Source organism: Solanum tuberosum, unplaced genomic scaffold (genome assembly GCF_000226075.1).
Source record: "Solanum tuberosum cultivar DM 1-3 516 R44 unplaced genomic scaffold, SolTub_3.0 scf00113, whole genome shotgun sequence".
Lineage (NCBI taxonomy): Eukaryota > Viridiplantae > Streptophyta > Magnoliopsida > Solanales > Solanaceae > Solanum > Solanum tuberosum.
This window is the reverse complement of record NW_006239039.1, coordinates 733543-749251: the sequence shown is the minus strand read 5'-3', so window position 1 is coordinate 749251 and position 15709 is coordinate 733543. Positions and strand designations below refer to the sequence as shown.

At 39.9% G+C, this 15709-nt stretch overlaps 1 protein-coding gene across 1 annotated transcript; it reads right to left on the bottom strand.

Annotated features, from left to right (window-relative positions):
• Positions 1–4756: 4756 nt before the first annotated feature.
• Positions 4757–6891, bottom strand: LOC107061056 (uncharacterized). The gene is made up of 4 exons (XM_015309799.1): positions 6465–6891; positions 5936–6338; positions 5470–5809; positions 4757–5230 (listed from the first exon to the last, which is right to left on the bottom strand). Exons 1-4 carry the CDS (start codon positions 6889–6891, stop codon positions 4757–4759), a joined length of 1644 nt encoding a protein of 547 aa, XP_015165285.1.
• Between the last annotated feature and the right edge of the window lie 8818 nt (positions 6892–15709).

The following is a 15709-nucleotide window of genomic DNA, read 5'->3' as shown; positions in this document are numbered from 1 at the left end:
CACATTCAGCCCAATCCCCGGCACAACACAAACAACTACTACATCCCGAAGAAAGGTCACATCGGTGCGGTTGCCCAACGGGCGGATCCTCCTAGATACGAGGTACATCCATCTATTGGCATCCGTTGACCACTGAGTACTAGTGATTCCCTCTGTGGTAGCCCAGTAAACCCGATCCCAATGCGCTGCCTCAAGTAGTGTGTCCCGCAGCCAACCCAAATCCATCTCCCTCAGTCTGGTCTAGTACTTTATGTTGGAAACCTCCGGCACCTCTAGCACCTCATTGATGAACTGAGTACTCATATGGATGTCGACTCCTTGAATGTAGATGGTAGGGTGAGGATCGTCCCAACGGACAGTAGGGAGTAGGACATAGAACTCCCTCACCCATCCAGAGCGCGCGGTAGGGGGAGTCTCAGAGTAGCCTTCATCTGGGACAAACTTCTGGACGCGATCATGGCACCCATTGCCCCATAACCTCATTTTAACAAAATTTTCATCAGATTAATGTTTCTAGAGTACCCTAGTACCTTAATCTGCAAAGATTCTAGAAATTAAAAACCCTAAATTATGCCCAAATTCAAGTTTTACACCAAGAAACTATTCAACTTCCCCCACCCATTTTGGAACCATTTCGACCATATTATCGCGAAATCCTTAAGCTCAGAACATTGTGGAGACATTGCGAATGTAAGGAAAGTGTTCATGATACGTTTTTCTAATTCAATCAAGCAACCCATGTAAAAATTATTGAGAACTACCCTAAATCCTTTTTACTCAACCGATTCTTTTCATGCAATTGTTGTTAAGCAGGTAATGAAGTAATCAGAGTAAGGAGCAAGAGCATTACCTTCAGATTGATGTTCGGAGCGAAGTAATTAAGAGAGTTTTTAGAGTTTTGGGAGAGAGTATGGGAGGAAATGGGGAAACCATTCCCCTTTCCCATTCTAAAGTGATCCCGAACTCCCCGCCACGGTGGGAGGGTCCCCGTCACAGCGGCTCCGCCTCAGCGGGAACCCTGCCACTCTGGCGGGGTCATGCATGGCAAATGGGTGCGTCTCTTTTCCTCCGTGCATTGCCTTGTTTTCGTAGTCGGTTCCATGGGTAAGGATCCTTCTATGCCTGTTGCTCCCCAATATACATGCAAATGTACGTGGTCGCTCAAGTAATAATATTATAAACAAGGCCTATTTTTCAAACATTGTATTCACTCTCACAAATTAAGTTCTTACTTCTTTTAACATGCCATAAGCTTTCCCATAATGTATTTTCACTTTCACATCATATTTCTCAAGGAATCAAGAGGACTTCTATTTGGTTGTAATATCGGTTTGGGGTAAAGGAGGGAATATTTAGGACGCATTTTAGTGACTACACCTCCCTAATGCACATGTCATTGCTTTGCCAACAACCACCATACTTAGCTTTTATATTTCCCTAGTACACACTTCATGAATATTTTCCCTTTTTGTTGCTCAAGCTTCGCCATTTATTCTTTCTATTCCCTTTATATATATATATATATATATATATAACTTTACACAAGCCAGCCTCAACTCAAGGCTTTAAGGTTCGAGTGAGGTACACAATATCCTTGGTAGGACCAGGTCCAATGTTTTAAGAATACCTCAGAAATAGCAACCCTCAACTTAGTTGAGGTGCACATTGTCTACTAAGGACCAGGGCCAAAACAAAGTTTTTTTTCTACACATTTAGTTTCCACACATCATAGCATTTCCACCCTTTTTCCATTTCTACCAACTTTTTCTACCATTATTCTTAACATAGTGCATTAAGGATTTCATTGGGATCAAATACTTTCGTTTCAATAGAAAGGCTTTCTGCTTATTCTTGTGGCTTAAAAAACTAAGCTAAAGGCTCAGTGGGGCTTAACTAGGGATATTTCAATTCTACGCATACAATAGAGTAAAAAATTAGCTTTTTCAAAGAAATGCCTCAATCAGATTCCTAAGTCATACAAGTTACTCATTCAACACACACAAGGCAGGTTTGACATATCAATTAAAGCAATAACCAAATAATCACTCACCACATATGGCATCACGACACACTAAAGGACTCATCACACTAGCATGCTCATAAAACTTGCATTACTTTATTACAACTCAATTAAGCCCACTCAGATTCATTCAGAGTTAAAACAAAGAACACATGCTTTTTTCAATGTTACTATTCTTTTGCATTTTCCAATTGTGACTACCCATGATGTTTGGCTAACTTTTTCAAACATAGTTTCAACATACCAAGGTTGGTTTCTCAGTCCTACTCCTCTATGTGACTAATTTTCCCTTAAGACGGTCATCACCCATCTATCATCGAGAACTTTCACTCCTAAGATGACTGTAAGACTCAATAAAAAAGTAAAACTAGTCCTAATTGGTTCAAAGGGACTATCCTCAGGAAAAGTAACAAAAACAAAAGTTGAGGAACCCAAAATAAAAAATAAACATAAAATAAAACTCGATAAAGAAATAAAAGTTATATACATGAGAGAGTTATCTCCCACCCCAAAGTATAGAGTTTAAGATACTCCCTCAGGCCTCTAGGCCTTATCGTTATCATCACAACCTCCATCGAACACCATCAAAGCATTGAGATCCTCATTAATAACATCCTCCTCATCATCATCATCTATTTTTTCATCTGTGGTGGCCTCGTAATCATCTAGAGGCTGCTGAAATGCCGGACCAGTCCAGCAAAGGTAGGCTGCACTCTCTGTCAATGGGTAGCGCTCCGCCAAGGTTTCCATCTCATCATCATTGACCGAGCAACCCCCGATCCTTACATGCAACTCCTCCATACCAAACATGCGAGCCATAACATTATCATCTCTCACCTACCGCTCTTGAGACGATAAGACAGGTTTGTGGGACGTGTCGAGCGCCTTGGTTCGAGTGACATCTACCATATTGCATATCAAGTGGGGTGCCCTAGAAACATTCATATCCAACTCCTCCTTCTTAATACCGCCCGCCCTCAGAAACCGGGTGATCAACCCCCCATAACAAAATCGCCACCTCATGTTATTCCTAAACTTCATCATGTTTTGCCTTAACACCGCCCTAACATTAACAGGCATACCCTTCATCAGCATATAGACTAACACAACCCTATCTCTCGTCAAATCTGAAAGATGCTTTACCGATAGAAATACACTACACACAAACTTCACCCAATCTCTCGCAACTTGGTAAAAATTTTCATAGTGGAGAGTGGAATGCCTCCCTCTGTCCTTACTTCTATCCCACCTAGCAGTAGACTCTACCCCACACAACGTGTGACAAATATCTCTATAAGGGGGCTTTCCTTATGCCTATTAAAATCCTCAGTGTCACAATTAGGAGTGCCCAAAACCAAATTCAATGCCTTAGAAGTAAAGCGTACCTCCTTCCCCGGAATTGGAACAGTCTTATTAAATCAAGTTTCTATGTTCCCATTGACATAAAAAATCCCTCACTAAACTCAAGTTAAAAACACCCTAATCGTCAAACAGAAACTGCAACCGAAGAGCATTCACAATAATATAAATCACCGAAAATTTGGATTGTAACCTTACCTCATTCACGAACTCGTCACCAAGGTATTTTACCTCTTTTTGGCTTTCAAACTATTCATGCCCATACCGCTCCACAATTTTCTTTCTGAATTTTTGGAACGGAAACCAGCTACTTGAAAACCTAACAGCCTTTCCCTTTTGATTACATTCTGAACCCGCTCCTCCTTCCACATTTTTGTTTTTGGGTGCCATTAGTATCAACATAGAAGAAGAAAAAGTGAAAAAAATTGAAGAAAAAGAGGGGGGGTCGGCTAGCAATGTGGGTGGGAGAAAGAAGAGGAGAAAAAAATTTAGAAAGAGAAGAGAGTTGGAGAAAGTATAATGGTGGAATGTGTGGGTTTTAATGGGGAAATAGAAGGTGAAAGGACAATGAAAGAGCAGAGTTGATAGGAAGAAGAAGAAGAGTTGAAAGAGAATTTAGAGGGGTGGGTCAGTTGAGAGATATAGAAGGTGGGGGGGATGAAAGAGTTTTTAGGGATTTAAGAGGGTTGGGTCGGGTTTTACCCATTTAGGCAAAACCTGCACTAGGGCACGATGGAGGTGCGATGCGCCAGCAGTGCGCCCGCCCGTGTGCTCTGTAGTTCAAGTCCTGGCGCGCCGTCCCAGAAGTACGCCCACCTGATATTTTATTAATATTTTTATTTCCAAATTTTTGGCTACTACAAACTAAGTTACAAGTGATTGAAATTCTAACTAGCTAAAACTAAAAATAAAAATACTTTCTACATCCTAGAAATTAAACTATACTAAAACAAAAAAAATATCAAAATTTAAACAAACTACATATCTATTACATATTGTTCACAGGTTGCCTCGCGTGGAGCACCTGGTTTAACATCGCGGCTTGACTCAACTTGGATCATTCATCATTAAACTCAAGAGCCTCCCGATCACGATCCGCATCTTTATAAAAGTAGTACTTAACTCTTTTCCCGTTCAACAAGAATGTTGGGCGATGTTCACCTTTGAGTTGAACGACACCATGTTGTGTCATCCTTACCACTTCGAAGGGACCACTCCATTTGGACCTCAGTTTTCTGGGGAATAACCTTAGTCTTGAGTAAAAAGTAGTACATTTTCTCCTGGAGTGAAAGTGCGAGGAACTATCTTCTTGTCATGCCACGTTTTCGTCTTTTCTTTGTAAAACTTGGCATTCTCAAACGCATGGAGCCTAAACTCCTAAAGTTCATGTAATTGATCCACTCTCTTCCTACCGGCCATCTTGAGGTCAAGATTCAACTTCTTTATTGCCCAATATGCTTGGTGTTCTAACTCTACCGGAAGATAACATGTTTTGCCGAACACTATGTGATAGACAGAAGTCCATATGTGTGTCTTATATGCAGTTCTATATGCCCACAATGCATCATCCAGCTTCACTGACCAATCCTTTCTTTGTGCATTCACCGTTTTTTGGAAAATGTGTTTCACCTCTCTATTCGAAACTTCCACTTGCCCACTTGTTTGAGGATGGTAAGTTGTAGAAACCTTATGATGAATACCATACTTAGCAAGAAGATTTTTCACTAGATGGTTAATGAAATGCTTACCTCCATCACTTATGATTTCCCTTGGAGTGACAAAATGAGTGAAAATGTTCTTCTTGATGAACTTAATGACAACTCTTAAATCATTCGATGGAAGATCGACCACCTCAACCCATTTAGACACATAATCAACAGTCACAAGGATATATTGGTTTCCATTGGATGGCGGGAAGGGAACCATTAAGTCAATACCCCACACATAAAAAAATCCCACCGTAAGAATGTTACTTAGTGGCATCTCATGTCTTCTCGATATAGTACCCAACCTTTGGCATTTATCACATCCCTCACATAAGCAATATAATCTATAAATAAAGTGGGCCAAAAGAAACCAGATTGTAGTACCTTATGCGCCGTGCACTCTCCTCCATGGTGACCTCCATATGGGCTAGCATGACAACTTTTGAGTACTTTCTTTACCTCATACTCTGGAATGCATCTTCTTACCACCCGATCCACACCTTGCTTGAATAAGAATAGTTCATCCGAGATATAGAACATAGCAACATGAGTTAGCTTTTTCTTTTGTTGGGTGGTTGCATCCGGACGGTACTCTCCACTTACTATCAGATTCACTATGTTCACATACCCAAGCATTTGGGAGATATCTAATGCCATCAACTGTTCATCCATAAAATCTTCTCGAATTTGTTCCCCTTCATGTACATGGGAAAAATCTTCCAACCTAGACAAATGATCAACTATTTGATTCTCAGTACCCTTTATATCTTTGATCTCAAGGTCAAATTCTTGGAGAAGAAATATACACTAAATCAACCTTGGTTTATCATCCTTTTTGTTGAATAATTACCTAACAGTTGCATGGTCAGTATAAACAATAACCTTGGTACCTATCAAATACGATCTGAACTTATCGAAGGCGAACACTAGAGCTAGCCTCTCCTTCTCAGTCACTGTGTAATTAGCTTGTGCAGAATCCAGGGTCCTACTTGCATAATAGATTGAATGGAACACTTTATCTTTCATTTTTCCCAATAGAGCACCCACTTCTATATTGCTTGCATCACACATGAGTTCAAACGGTAATTCCCAATTAGGAGCAATTAAGATGGGAGCTTCAATTAAGTTCCTCTTCAGCATCTCAAAAGCTTTCAAACGCATCTCATCAAATTCAAATCTCACCTCCTTCTCCAAAAGAATCCACATAGGTCTTGCAATCTTGGAAAAATCCTTGATGAATCTCCGATAAAAACCTGCATATCCAAGGAGACTTCGCACCCCTTTTTACAGAGATAGGAGGGGCAATTTTTCAGTGACTTCCACCTAGGCTTTATCTACCACTAATCACGATTTTGACACCTTATGACCAAATACTATACCCTCTCGAACTAAGAACTGGCACTTTTCCCAGTTCAGTACTAAATTTGTTTCTTCACATCTAGCAAGTACTTTATTAAGATTCTGGAGACATACCTCAAAAGACTTCCCAAAGACAGAGAAATCTTCCATGAACACCTCTACAATTTCCTCCACCATATCATGAAAAATGGCAATCATACACCATTGAAACATTGCTGGCGCATTGCAAAGTCCAACTGGCATGCGCTTAAAAGCATATGTACCATAAGGACATGTGAATGTGGTCTTTTCTTGATCCTCGGGCGCAATCAAAATATGATTATATACGAAATACCCATCTAAGAAACAATAGTACTCCTGCCCGTCTAGTCGGTCAAGTATCTGATAATTGAAGGGAACTGAGTAGTGATCTTTTCGTGTGGCCTCATTTAGCTTCTGGTAATCCATGCAAATTCTCCGTCTGGTTAGTGTTCTAGTGGGAATCAACTCATTTTTTCTCATTCTTTACCACTGTCATACCACCCTTCTTGGGAACACACTACTGCACAGGACTTACCACTTACTATCAGAAACTGGGTACACGATTCTAGCATCAACCACTTATTACTTCTTTTCTCACCACTTCTTTCATCAAAGGATTCAACCTAGGCTGAAATTGTGCACTCGATTTGTAATCCTCTTCCATATAGATTTTGTGAATACATAATGCCAGACTAATCCCATGAATATCAGCCATTTTCCATCCAATAGCTTTCTTCCTCTGCTTTAGGACTCTCAATGCCGCATCAACCTATATTTCAGACAATTCTGCAGAAAGTATTACGGGTAAAGTTTCATTAGTACCCAAATAGGCATACCTTAGGTGAGCAGGAAGATATTTCAATTCCAACTTAGGTGCTTCTTTTATTGAGGGTTTGGGTGGAGGATTGATGAGTCCACAAATTGGACTCATTTAGGGCTATATTTTAATAGAAATTGTGTCCTGAAATGCTTATTTTATCTAAATATCTGATGAGAACCCTTAAGTTTCATGTATTTGAAGATTGAAGGAGAGCATGGAAACTACTTCGCAAAAAGGAACAAAAAGGCTGAAAAGAACGAAGAAAATGAAGTCTTAAGGATCGCCAAGTCCACTTGCCGAGTCGCCGAAGGGTCTCACTTTGCCTTCTGTTCCATTGTGCTGAGCCCTGAAGGAAAGGTTCAAGTCAGTGGAAAAAGGGAGCAGTCGGCTCATCCCCGAGATGTTCCGCGAGGCAGTACTATGTTTCCCAATGACCCAAAGCACGACGATGTTGAAGGATGGTGCAATACGGCGAAGAACTACATCAAGGGGCGAATCGCCGAGTTGATCGGTGATTCCGACTAATGTCACCGAATGGTTCGCTGCAACACAGATTTCTTTAAAACTATAAATACTCGTAGAGAGTTTTAGCTTAGTATGAGATTTTTAGTATCATCAGATTTTTAGTGTGAAACAATTAATATATTTTAGTACTTTTTATTTTTTGTCTCTGAGTTGAGAGGGTTTTGAAACTTGAAGAAGAAGAAGAAGAGGGTTTCATCTCCAAGGATTTGGACTTGGGTCTCTTGGATTCTTCATTCTTGGTCTGTAACAAGACTTAAATCTTCATACCCATTTGAATGCAAGCTCATTTAGGTAAGAATTTCTATCTCTTAATGTGTGGCTAAAAACCCCAATTCTTGGGGTTTGATTTAACGAATATGGGTTAAGATTGTTGTTGGGTCTTGCTTGTTGATAGATTAAATGTAGTTTAATGGTGATTTCATCTAGTAGTTGTGGTTGAATTTAACAAATTTGTAGTTGCAAATAGAGGTTTATTTATGTGTTTTTGGCTTGCTCGAGAGAGATGTCGCGAAACCAAGACTACTAATTATGTGTTTTCAGCTCACTCAAGATCAAAAAGGTATTTTTAAGGCTTGTAATGGGGCTGAGTGCAAAGATATGGTCATATATGCTCAGTGACTTTCATCCTCATGAAATGTGGTGCTTACACCACTTCCTTTCCTTTTCCTTCATCATTCTCTTTAGTGTTCATAAGTCATCCTATTATTCACTTTCCATGGATTGTTTGAGAACCCCATTTCTTTTGTACCTTTATTTCACAACTTTCTTTTTCATTCTTTTTCTTTCTCTTTTTTAATTTATTTTTTATATGGAGGGGTTCCATTTTTCTGAAATCCATGGGTAAAAGGAGACTTTCCTTGCATTTCTTGACTTCTCCTTTTCTTTTCACCACACCCGCAACTTAGGCTTTTGGCCTAAGTTGGCTATTCAACTAACCACAATTCAAGAGGATTATAGGTAGTGGATAAAGAAAAGTTATGGTTTCATCGAGTTTCTTCCAAAGAAGGGTAAGGCTCAAGGGGCGTTCAATAGAGAATCACACGCTTACAGGGTAGGTCACAAAAGAGGTATATGTCAAATTGGCTCACACTCTTAGAAGTTACCTAAGATCATATCAAGAGATAGCATCACTTAGTTGACTGAACCAATGGGGAAAATTCTAGGATCTATCATGCATGGATCATAGTAAGTTCATCACACAAGGCATCGACTCTAAGGTCAAACAAGACTCCACACTTTTTCTAGTGTGCAACGGTCATAACAGGAGACTCGATTCGATAAATGACTAATCACAACGAGATGCAAAGAGTTCACATATTGTCTATGCATCTTCATTTGGCCTCATTGTAGCTACGCATTCATGATCATTCGATTGAGAGAACTATTCAAGTCATCGGTATTGATCGTAACCGAGACTTAAATTTTTGCAAAACAACAGCCACATTCAACACACGAGAGCTGGCAAAAATGTGCAAAAAATATATAAAAAATTGGAAGGGTCAAAATCGTTTTGCAATTTAAAATAAAAGGATCCATAAGCTCAAACATCCATAGAAAGCAGATAAATCACAATTTTAAAGCAGAACAACCCAAGTATAAACACAGAACATAACTATCAACACAATAGGTGTGGGCCTCACCCCACCACAACTAAAAGCAATTTGTCCTTAAATGCAATTAAAAGTTCCCAAAAACAAAAATAAGTAAGACAAATAGGGAGGTAAAGAAGTGATTCTGGCTATGCAGTTGCTCCATCTGTCAGGGCGGCATTGTTCTTCTGTGACTTTGGGTGTAGGCCTTCCACAATTTTAGCATTACAAAAAAGGCGAGGTGGGGACGTTAAGCGAGCCGTTGAGTGATTCAGCGAGCTTTACACAGCATCGCTAAACAACCTAACACGCCTATTTTCAACCCACTTTCTCGAATGTTTCACAACCACTCTGCTTCAACTGTACTAAAGCGCTATCCAATTCCTACGCACCCGGCGTTATCAATCTGAATCGGCGAGTCAGTTGGCGTGTCGCCGAACAATCACTTGTTTCACCGAGTTTTACAAAACTTCCCAGTAAACCTGGGAGTTCAAATAGCGGTCTCCATCGAGATCGCCAACAGAGTCGGCGATGCGCCAATATTTTCACAAGTTCGCCGAGTTTTACAAGCTCCAATTTTGGAGATGTTTGGAGTCAAACGGCGGATAAGGTTGAGTTCGCCGACCTTTTCGGTACTCGCCAATTCGATCTGTTGCTTGTCACCCTACATTTTTTTAGCACTTCTCACACTTCAACCTATACCAATAACACATCATTATTTTACCAATACGCAAATATAAAACTAATAAGGGGTTTTGGGTTGCCTCCCAAACAGCGCCTTAGTTAACGTCGCGGCATGACGCAAGTCAGCAATTACTATTCATTCTCGGAGTCAACCATGTTTTAGTTAGGTGAGTCCTCAGTGAATGGTGGGTAATGACCTGATATCAAATGACCGATTTGAGTGTCATGCAGCTGAATAGTCATGGAGTGAGAGGTTGACGTTCGTTTAGTAATACGATGTTCTCTTTCATCTCATTCAACATCTTCTCCTATGTCTCAATTTATTTTTGAATGAGTGAAAGAGCTCCATCATCTTGCACACCTCTCTGCTTCTTCCCATGTTTACACTCTCGGAAAGAAGGATGCTTTTCTTTTCCCATGGCTTGTATATCTAATTTCATGACTCGATTGGATAGAATATCCAACTGGGTGACTAGTGCGTCCCACTCTTGCTTCTATTTGGCTTCTTTACTAGCTTCTACCATGCCATCAAGGAGTTTTGCTACAACTTCATAGGGTTGGGGTAGCATACTGCGCTCGCATAGTTGATAGTTTATACCTCTATTCTCGGGTCCAACAGCCCTGTAGAAGCACTCCAGTAGTCCCTTGTCCGTCATCCCGTGAGACGGGCATGGTTGTAGCATCGCTTGAAACTTCAGCTACATTTCCAGAATTGTCTCATCACCTACCTATTTAAATGTCAGGAGGTTGTCCTTGAGGTTCAATAGTTTCAGAAGGGGATGATCCGTGTGATATCCATAATGATTTTCCATCCTTAATTCCCTGCTTCGATATTCAAACTAGCAAAACAAAACTACAATTTAGATTAGTCAAACTAAAACTAGGAAGAATAAAAAATTCTACTTAACTAAGAATTCCCAAATAACACCACTCCCCGGCAGCGGCGCCATTTTGATGTTTGCGTAATCAATGACACAACTTCCGATGCAAGTGTCTACGATTATACAATAGTATAATAACCCAACCAAGGGTTGGGGTCGAGTCCCAAGGGAGTGGTTTTGAAAATTAGTAGCAAAATAAAATTCAGTTCTAACTAGTCGTAGCTACAGACATTAACAATTAAAAACATTCCAAATTAAACGGGGGACACAAGAGTAACAATTAACAATGGGGGTTTTGTCACTAGTAAGTAAAAACAGCAAAATAAACCAAGGTTTCTAGGTAATGAGAGGGGATTCTTGGGATGTGACCGGAATACAGGTTAATTTAAATTATTGGGTACATGCTTTCGATAGGGAATTTTTAGAGTAATAGTGACTAGGCTAAGCTATACGTGGGAATAAATTCTCTCTCGAGCAACTTACCACGTTTCAAATGGGTTCCACCTGCCGCATGAAGACCAGCCTACGCCTTACCCCACTCACTCTCTTGAGCTGAGTGTTAGGATATGGGACTAGGGTTCACTCTCGCGAGCTGAACCATATGTCGACCCACTCCTTAGGCCATTAATCTAGTAGTCTTTGTTTCGTGACCTCTCTCTTGAGCAAGCCGAAAATACATAAATAAACTTATATTTGCAACTACAAATTTGTTAAATTCAACCACAACTACTAGATGAAATCACTATTAAACTACATCTAATCTATCAGCAAGCAATCCCAATAACAATGTTAACCCATATTCGCTAAATCACACCCCAAGAATTGGGGTTTTTAGCCACACATCAAAAGATAGAAATTTACACCTAAATGAGCTTGCATTCAAATGGGTATGAAGATTTAAGTCTTGTTACAGGCCAAGAATGAAGAATCCAAGAGACCCAAGTCCAAATCCTTGGAGATAAAACCCTCTTCTTCTTCAAGTTTCAAAACCCTCTCAAACTCAGAGCAAAAATAAAAAGTACTAAAATTGAATTATTTATTTCACACTAAAAATCTGATGATACTAAAAAATCTCATATTAAGCTAAAACTCTCTACGAGTATTTATAGTTTTAAAGAAATCTATGCTGCAGCGGACCATTCGGTGATATTAGTCGGAATCAACGATCAACTCAGTGATTCGCCCCTTCATGTAGTTCATCTCCATCTTCCACCATCCTTCAGCATCGTCGTGCTCTGGGTCATTAGGTGACATAGTACTGCCTCGTGGAACATCTCGGCGATGCACTGACTGCTCCCCTTTTCTACCGACTTGATCATTTCCTTTAGGGCTCAGCACACTGGAACAAAAGGCGCAGTGATACCCTTCGATGACTCACCAAGTGGACTCGGTGATCCTCAGGCCTTCATTTTCTTCATTCTTTTCAGCTTTTTCGTTCCTTTTTGCGAAGTAGTGTCCACGCTCTCCTTCAATCTTCAAATACCTAAAACTTAAGGGTTTTCATCACATATTGAGATAAAATAAGAATTTGAAGATACAATTTCTATTAAAATATAGCCCTAAATGAGTCCAATTTGTGGACTCAACAAGGCCCTAACTCACGATCCAATGGATCTATTCTACGATTATGTATCTCCATGACTGCAAGATTCAAACAAGTTTCTATCTCCTGAGCCTCAGTATCTCCATCTACATCATGTCCCACTAACTCTCTTTCTAAGGGATCCTCGGGTGCAATGAGCTGCGATTCTACTTCGAGATCTACAATCGTAATAGCAGACAAATCTTCATAGACAGAGGGAAATTTCAGGGCGCGGTAAACATCAAAAACTTCAACCTTATCATGTGCCCTCATAGTTAACTGCCCAGTTTCTACATAAATCAATGTCTGCCCCATAGCAAAGAACGGATGCCTCAAAATGAATGGAACTTCAGGATCAGGCGCAATGTTTAAGGCCACAAAATACATCGGAAAGATCAAGGAACCTACTTATACTAACACATCCTCTACTACCCCGTCTGGCGTAACAATGGATCTATCAGCGAGTTGGAGAATGACTGTGGTTGGTTTTGCACTACCTAACCAAGTTTCTTATATAATGATGAAGACATGAGATTAATGTTTGCCCCAAAATCACATAACCCCCGGGCATAAACACTTTGCCTAAATTTAATTTTCATAGTAAAACTACCCAGATCTTTTAACTTCTTGGGTAATCTATTCTGAATTGTAGAGCTGCACTCTTCAGTAAGTGTTACCGTTTCATTCTCTGTGAGCCTCCTCTTGTTAGCCACGATCTCCTTCACGTACTTAGCATACTTTGGAATTCCCTGCAAAAAATGTCAACAAAAGGCAGCTTAATGTGAACCTGTTTAAGGAGAGAGAGAAACTTACCGAAGCATTCATCTTCATTTTGCTTTCTAAGCTTTTGTGGAAACAGAGAGGTGGTCTCATTTGAGGAACGAACTTCTCAACGTTGGTGTTCCTTACAACTTCTACTGCTTTCTTTTCTCTAGTGACTACCTTAGTATCTCTCTTCTTTGGAGCTAGTTCCTCTAGATTTAACCTAGTTCTAGTACTCACCACATTCAGTTTCTTAGGATTTGGCTCAGTATCACCGGGAAAACTTCCTTGAGGACGCAAGTTGAGTGCATTAGCTACTTGCACAACTTGTTTTTCTAAACACATTTGGTATATTTGGATGTTTCTTATGTTCTCATACTACTTATCTATCCTAACATTTATCTTTGTACCGATTTTTGCCATTATTTTTTGGAGTAACTCTTCACTGGTCATCCCTCCTTTAGGTGCATTCAGATTTATTCCCTTGCTAGGATTTTGGTTTTGTTGCCCCATTCCTTGTGAGCCGTATTGGTTAGACCCCTGCGCTTGGTTTTGGTTTTGGTTCCCACCCAATGAGATGTTAGGATGGTTTCTCCTACTAGAGTTGTAGGTGTTACCATAGTTTTGCTGACCTCCACCTCTTTGCGCATTACCCACATAATTTATAGAATCCGGATTTGCCTCACAAAGTTTTGTTTCATTTTCTCCACTACCACAGAATCCACACCAATTAGCTGCATGTTGTACCATATTTACTGGTGCTTGATTTAGGGACATTTGTTTGAAATGCATGGTTATGTTATGTTGCATCGCATTCAGTTTTGCACTTATTGCGCTAGCTTGATCCACATCTAAGATTCATGCGGCCCTTTGGGTTGTGATTCTAGGCATTTCTCCTTCATCAACAGGGTTTTCTTCTGAGAGCCTATCTAAGAGATCGAATAACTCCTCATTGGTTTTTGCTAACGCTTGCCCTTCTGATAAACTATTAAGAAGCACTCTTGCATTGTAATCTAAACCTTCAAAGAACGTGTGAGCAAGTACCTCATTAGCATGATAGTGGTGCGGGCAAGCATTCAACATTTGTTTGAAATGAGCCCATGCTTGGTACATATCCTCCCCATGTTTTTTCATGAAACTCAATATCTCACTCCTCAACGGTGCAATTTTCCCTGATGGAATGAACCAACTTAAGAACTTATTTGCTAGATAGTCCCATGTAGTGATGGAGTTTTGTGTCTCTGAATCTAACCACTGTGTGGCGGCTCTTAACAACGAGTGTGGAAACAACGTCAGCCTCACATAGTCCAATGAGACTCCATTCCGAATGTATGTGTCACTTATCTCTAAAAAGTTCATAATGTGGATTTAAGGATCCTCATGAGGTAGACCGGTGAACTATATCATTGAGTGGATAAGTTGTACCATGTTCTATTTTGATTCAAATCTACCACCCGATGGTGGTTTCCTTATACTAAATGCCACATTGGCTGTGAGTGGGACTGCCACGTCACAGACTGGTCTTGCTCGTACCTCTATTTCTTGGTTGTTCACATTATCTTCTCTGTTACCCTTCATATTTTCCGAGAGGTCTAGACCTAATTACTGTTGACGTCCTTGGTTTGCCAGCTTTCTTCATAGTCTTAAAGCTCTTTCAGGTTGGTCGTCGGGTTCGACAAGTTCTCCTTTCCGAGCCAAAACAAAGAATTAAACGCCTGCAATTCACGAGAGCTAATATCAAGTTATTAACACTTGAACAATGTAATCGTTGACCTAAGAAAATCAAATATAAATCAATTTCTAAGTATCCGGCAGTGGTGCAAAAAACTTGTTACTCCCCAATATACACTCAAGTGTACGCGGTCGTGCAAGTAATATAGTGGCTCTTAAAAGAACCGGATTTATCAAACCCAAAAGACTGATAGATTAACTATTTTTACTAAATTATACTAGTCTAATTATTTATTTAAGAATGCCAAAAGAGTTTGAATTTTACTTGTAAAGAAAAGAATGCATGAATGAAATAATAAAATTACTTACAGTGATTTGGAAAATTCTAGTGTTGCAGCATGCTTTGGACTTCATGTATCGTATCTCAGGCAATGAACTAATTTTGGTTATCAAGTTACTGATTTACAGGGTTAATTGTATGAGTTGGGTCTCTCGACCTCTAGTCACCTACTCAAATTAGCTGTCTAACTACATCGTTAAGTGAGGATATGCAGTCCTAATTGGCGAGCATTTATATTTCGTCCTGTTTCGTAACCAAACAAGTTGTTCGTCTGGGAGTCACTCCTGAACACAAATCAACTCAATTTAATTGAAGATCAAGCTTTTTATATTCTTTGCTGTATCTACCTTATCCTCTCTAGATTTTAAGAATAGACAAGAGATTTATCTC

Bases quoted from the DNA above. Each gene is read 5' to 3' on its own strand.
- LOC107061056 (XM_015309799.1), bottom strand. From the start codon at position 6,891: ATGGATTACCAGAAGCTAAATGAGGCCACACGAAAAGATCACTACTCA. The intron at 6,339-6,464 runs GTATAGTATTTG...TTGGATATGCAG, and splicing joins CCAGTTCTTAGTTCGAGAGG to GTTTTTATCGGAGATTCATC. The intron at 5,810-5,935 runs GTAATTATTCAA...TCATTTGTCTAG, and splicing joins ACTGACCATGCAACTGTTAG to GTTGGAAGATTTTTCCCATG.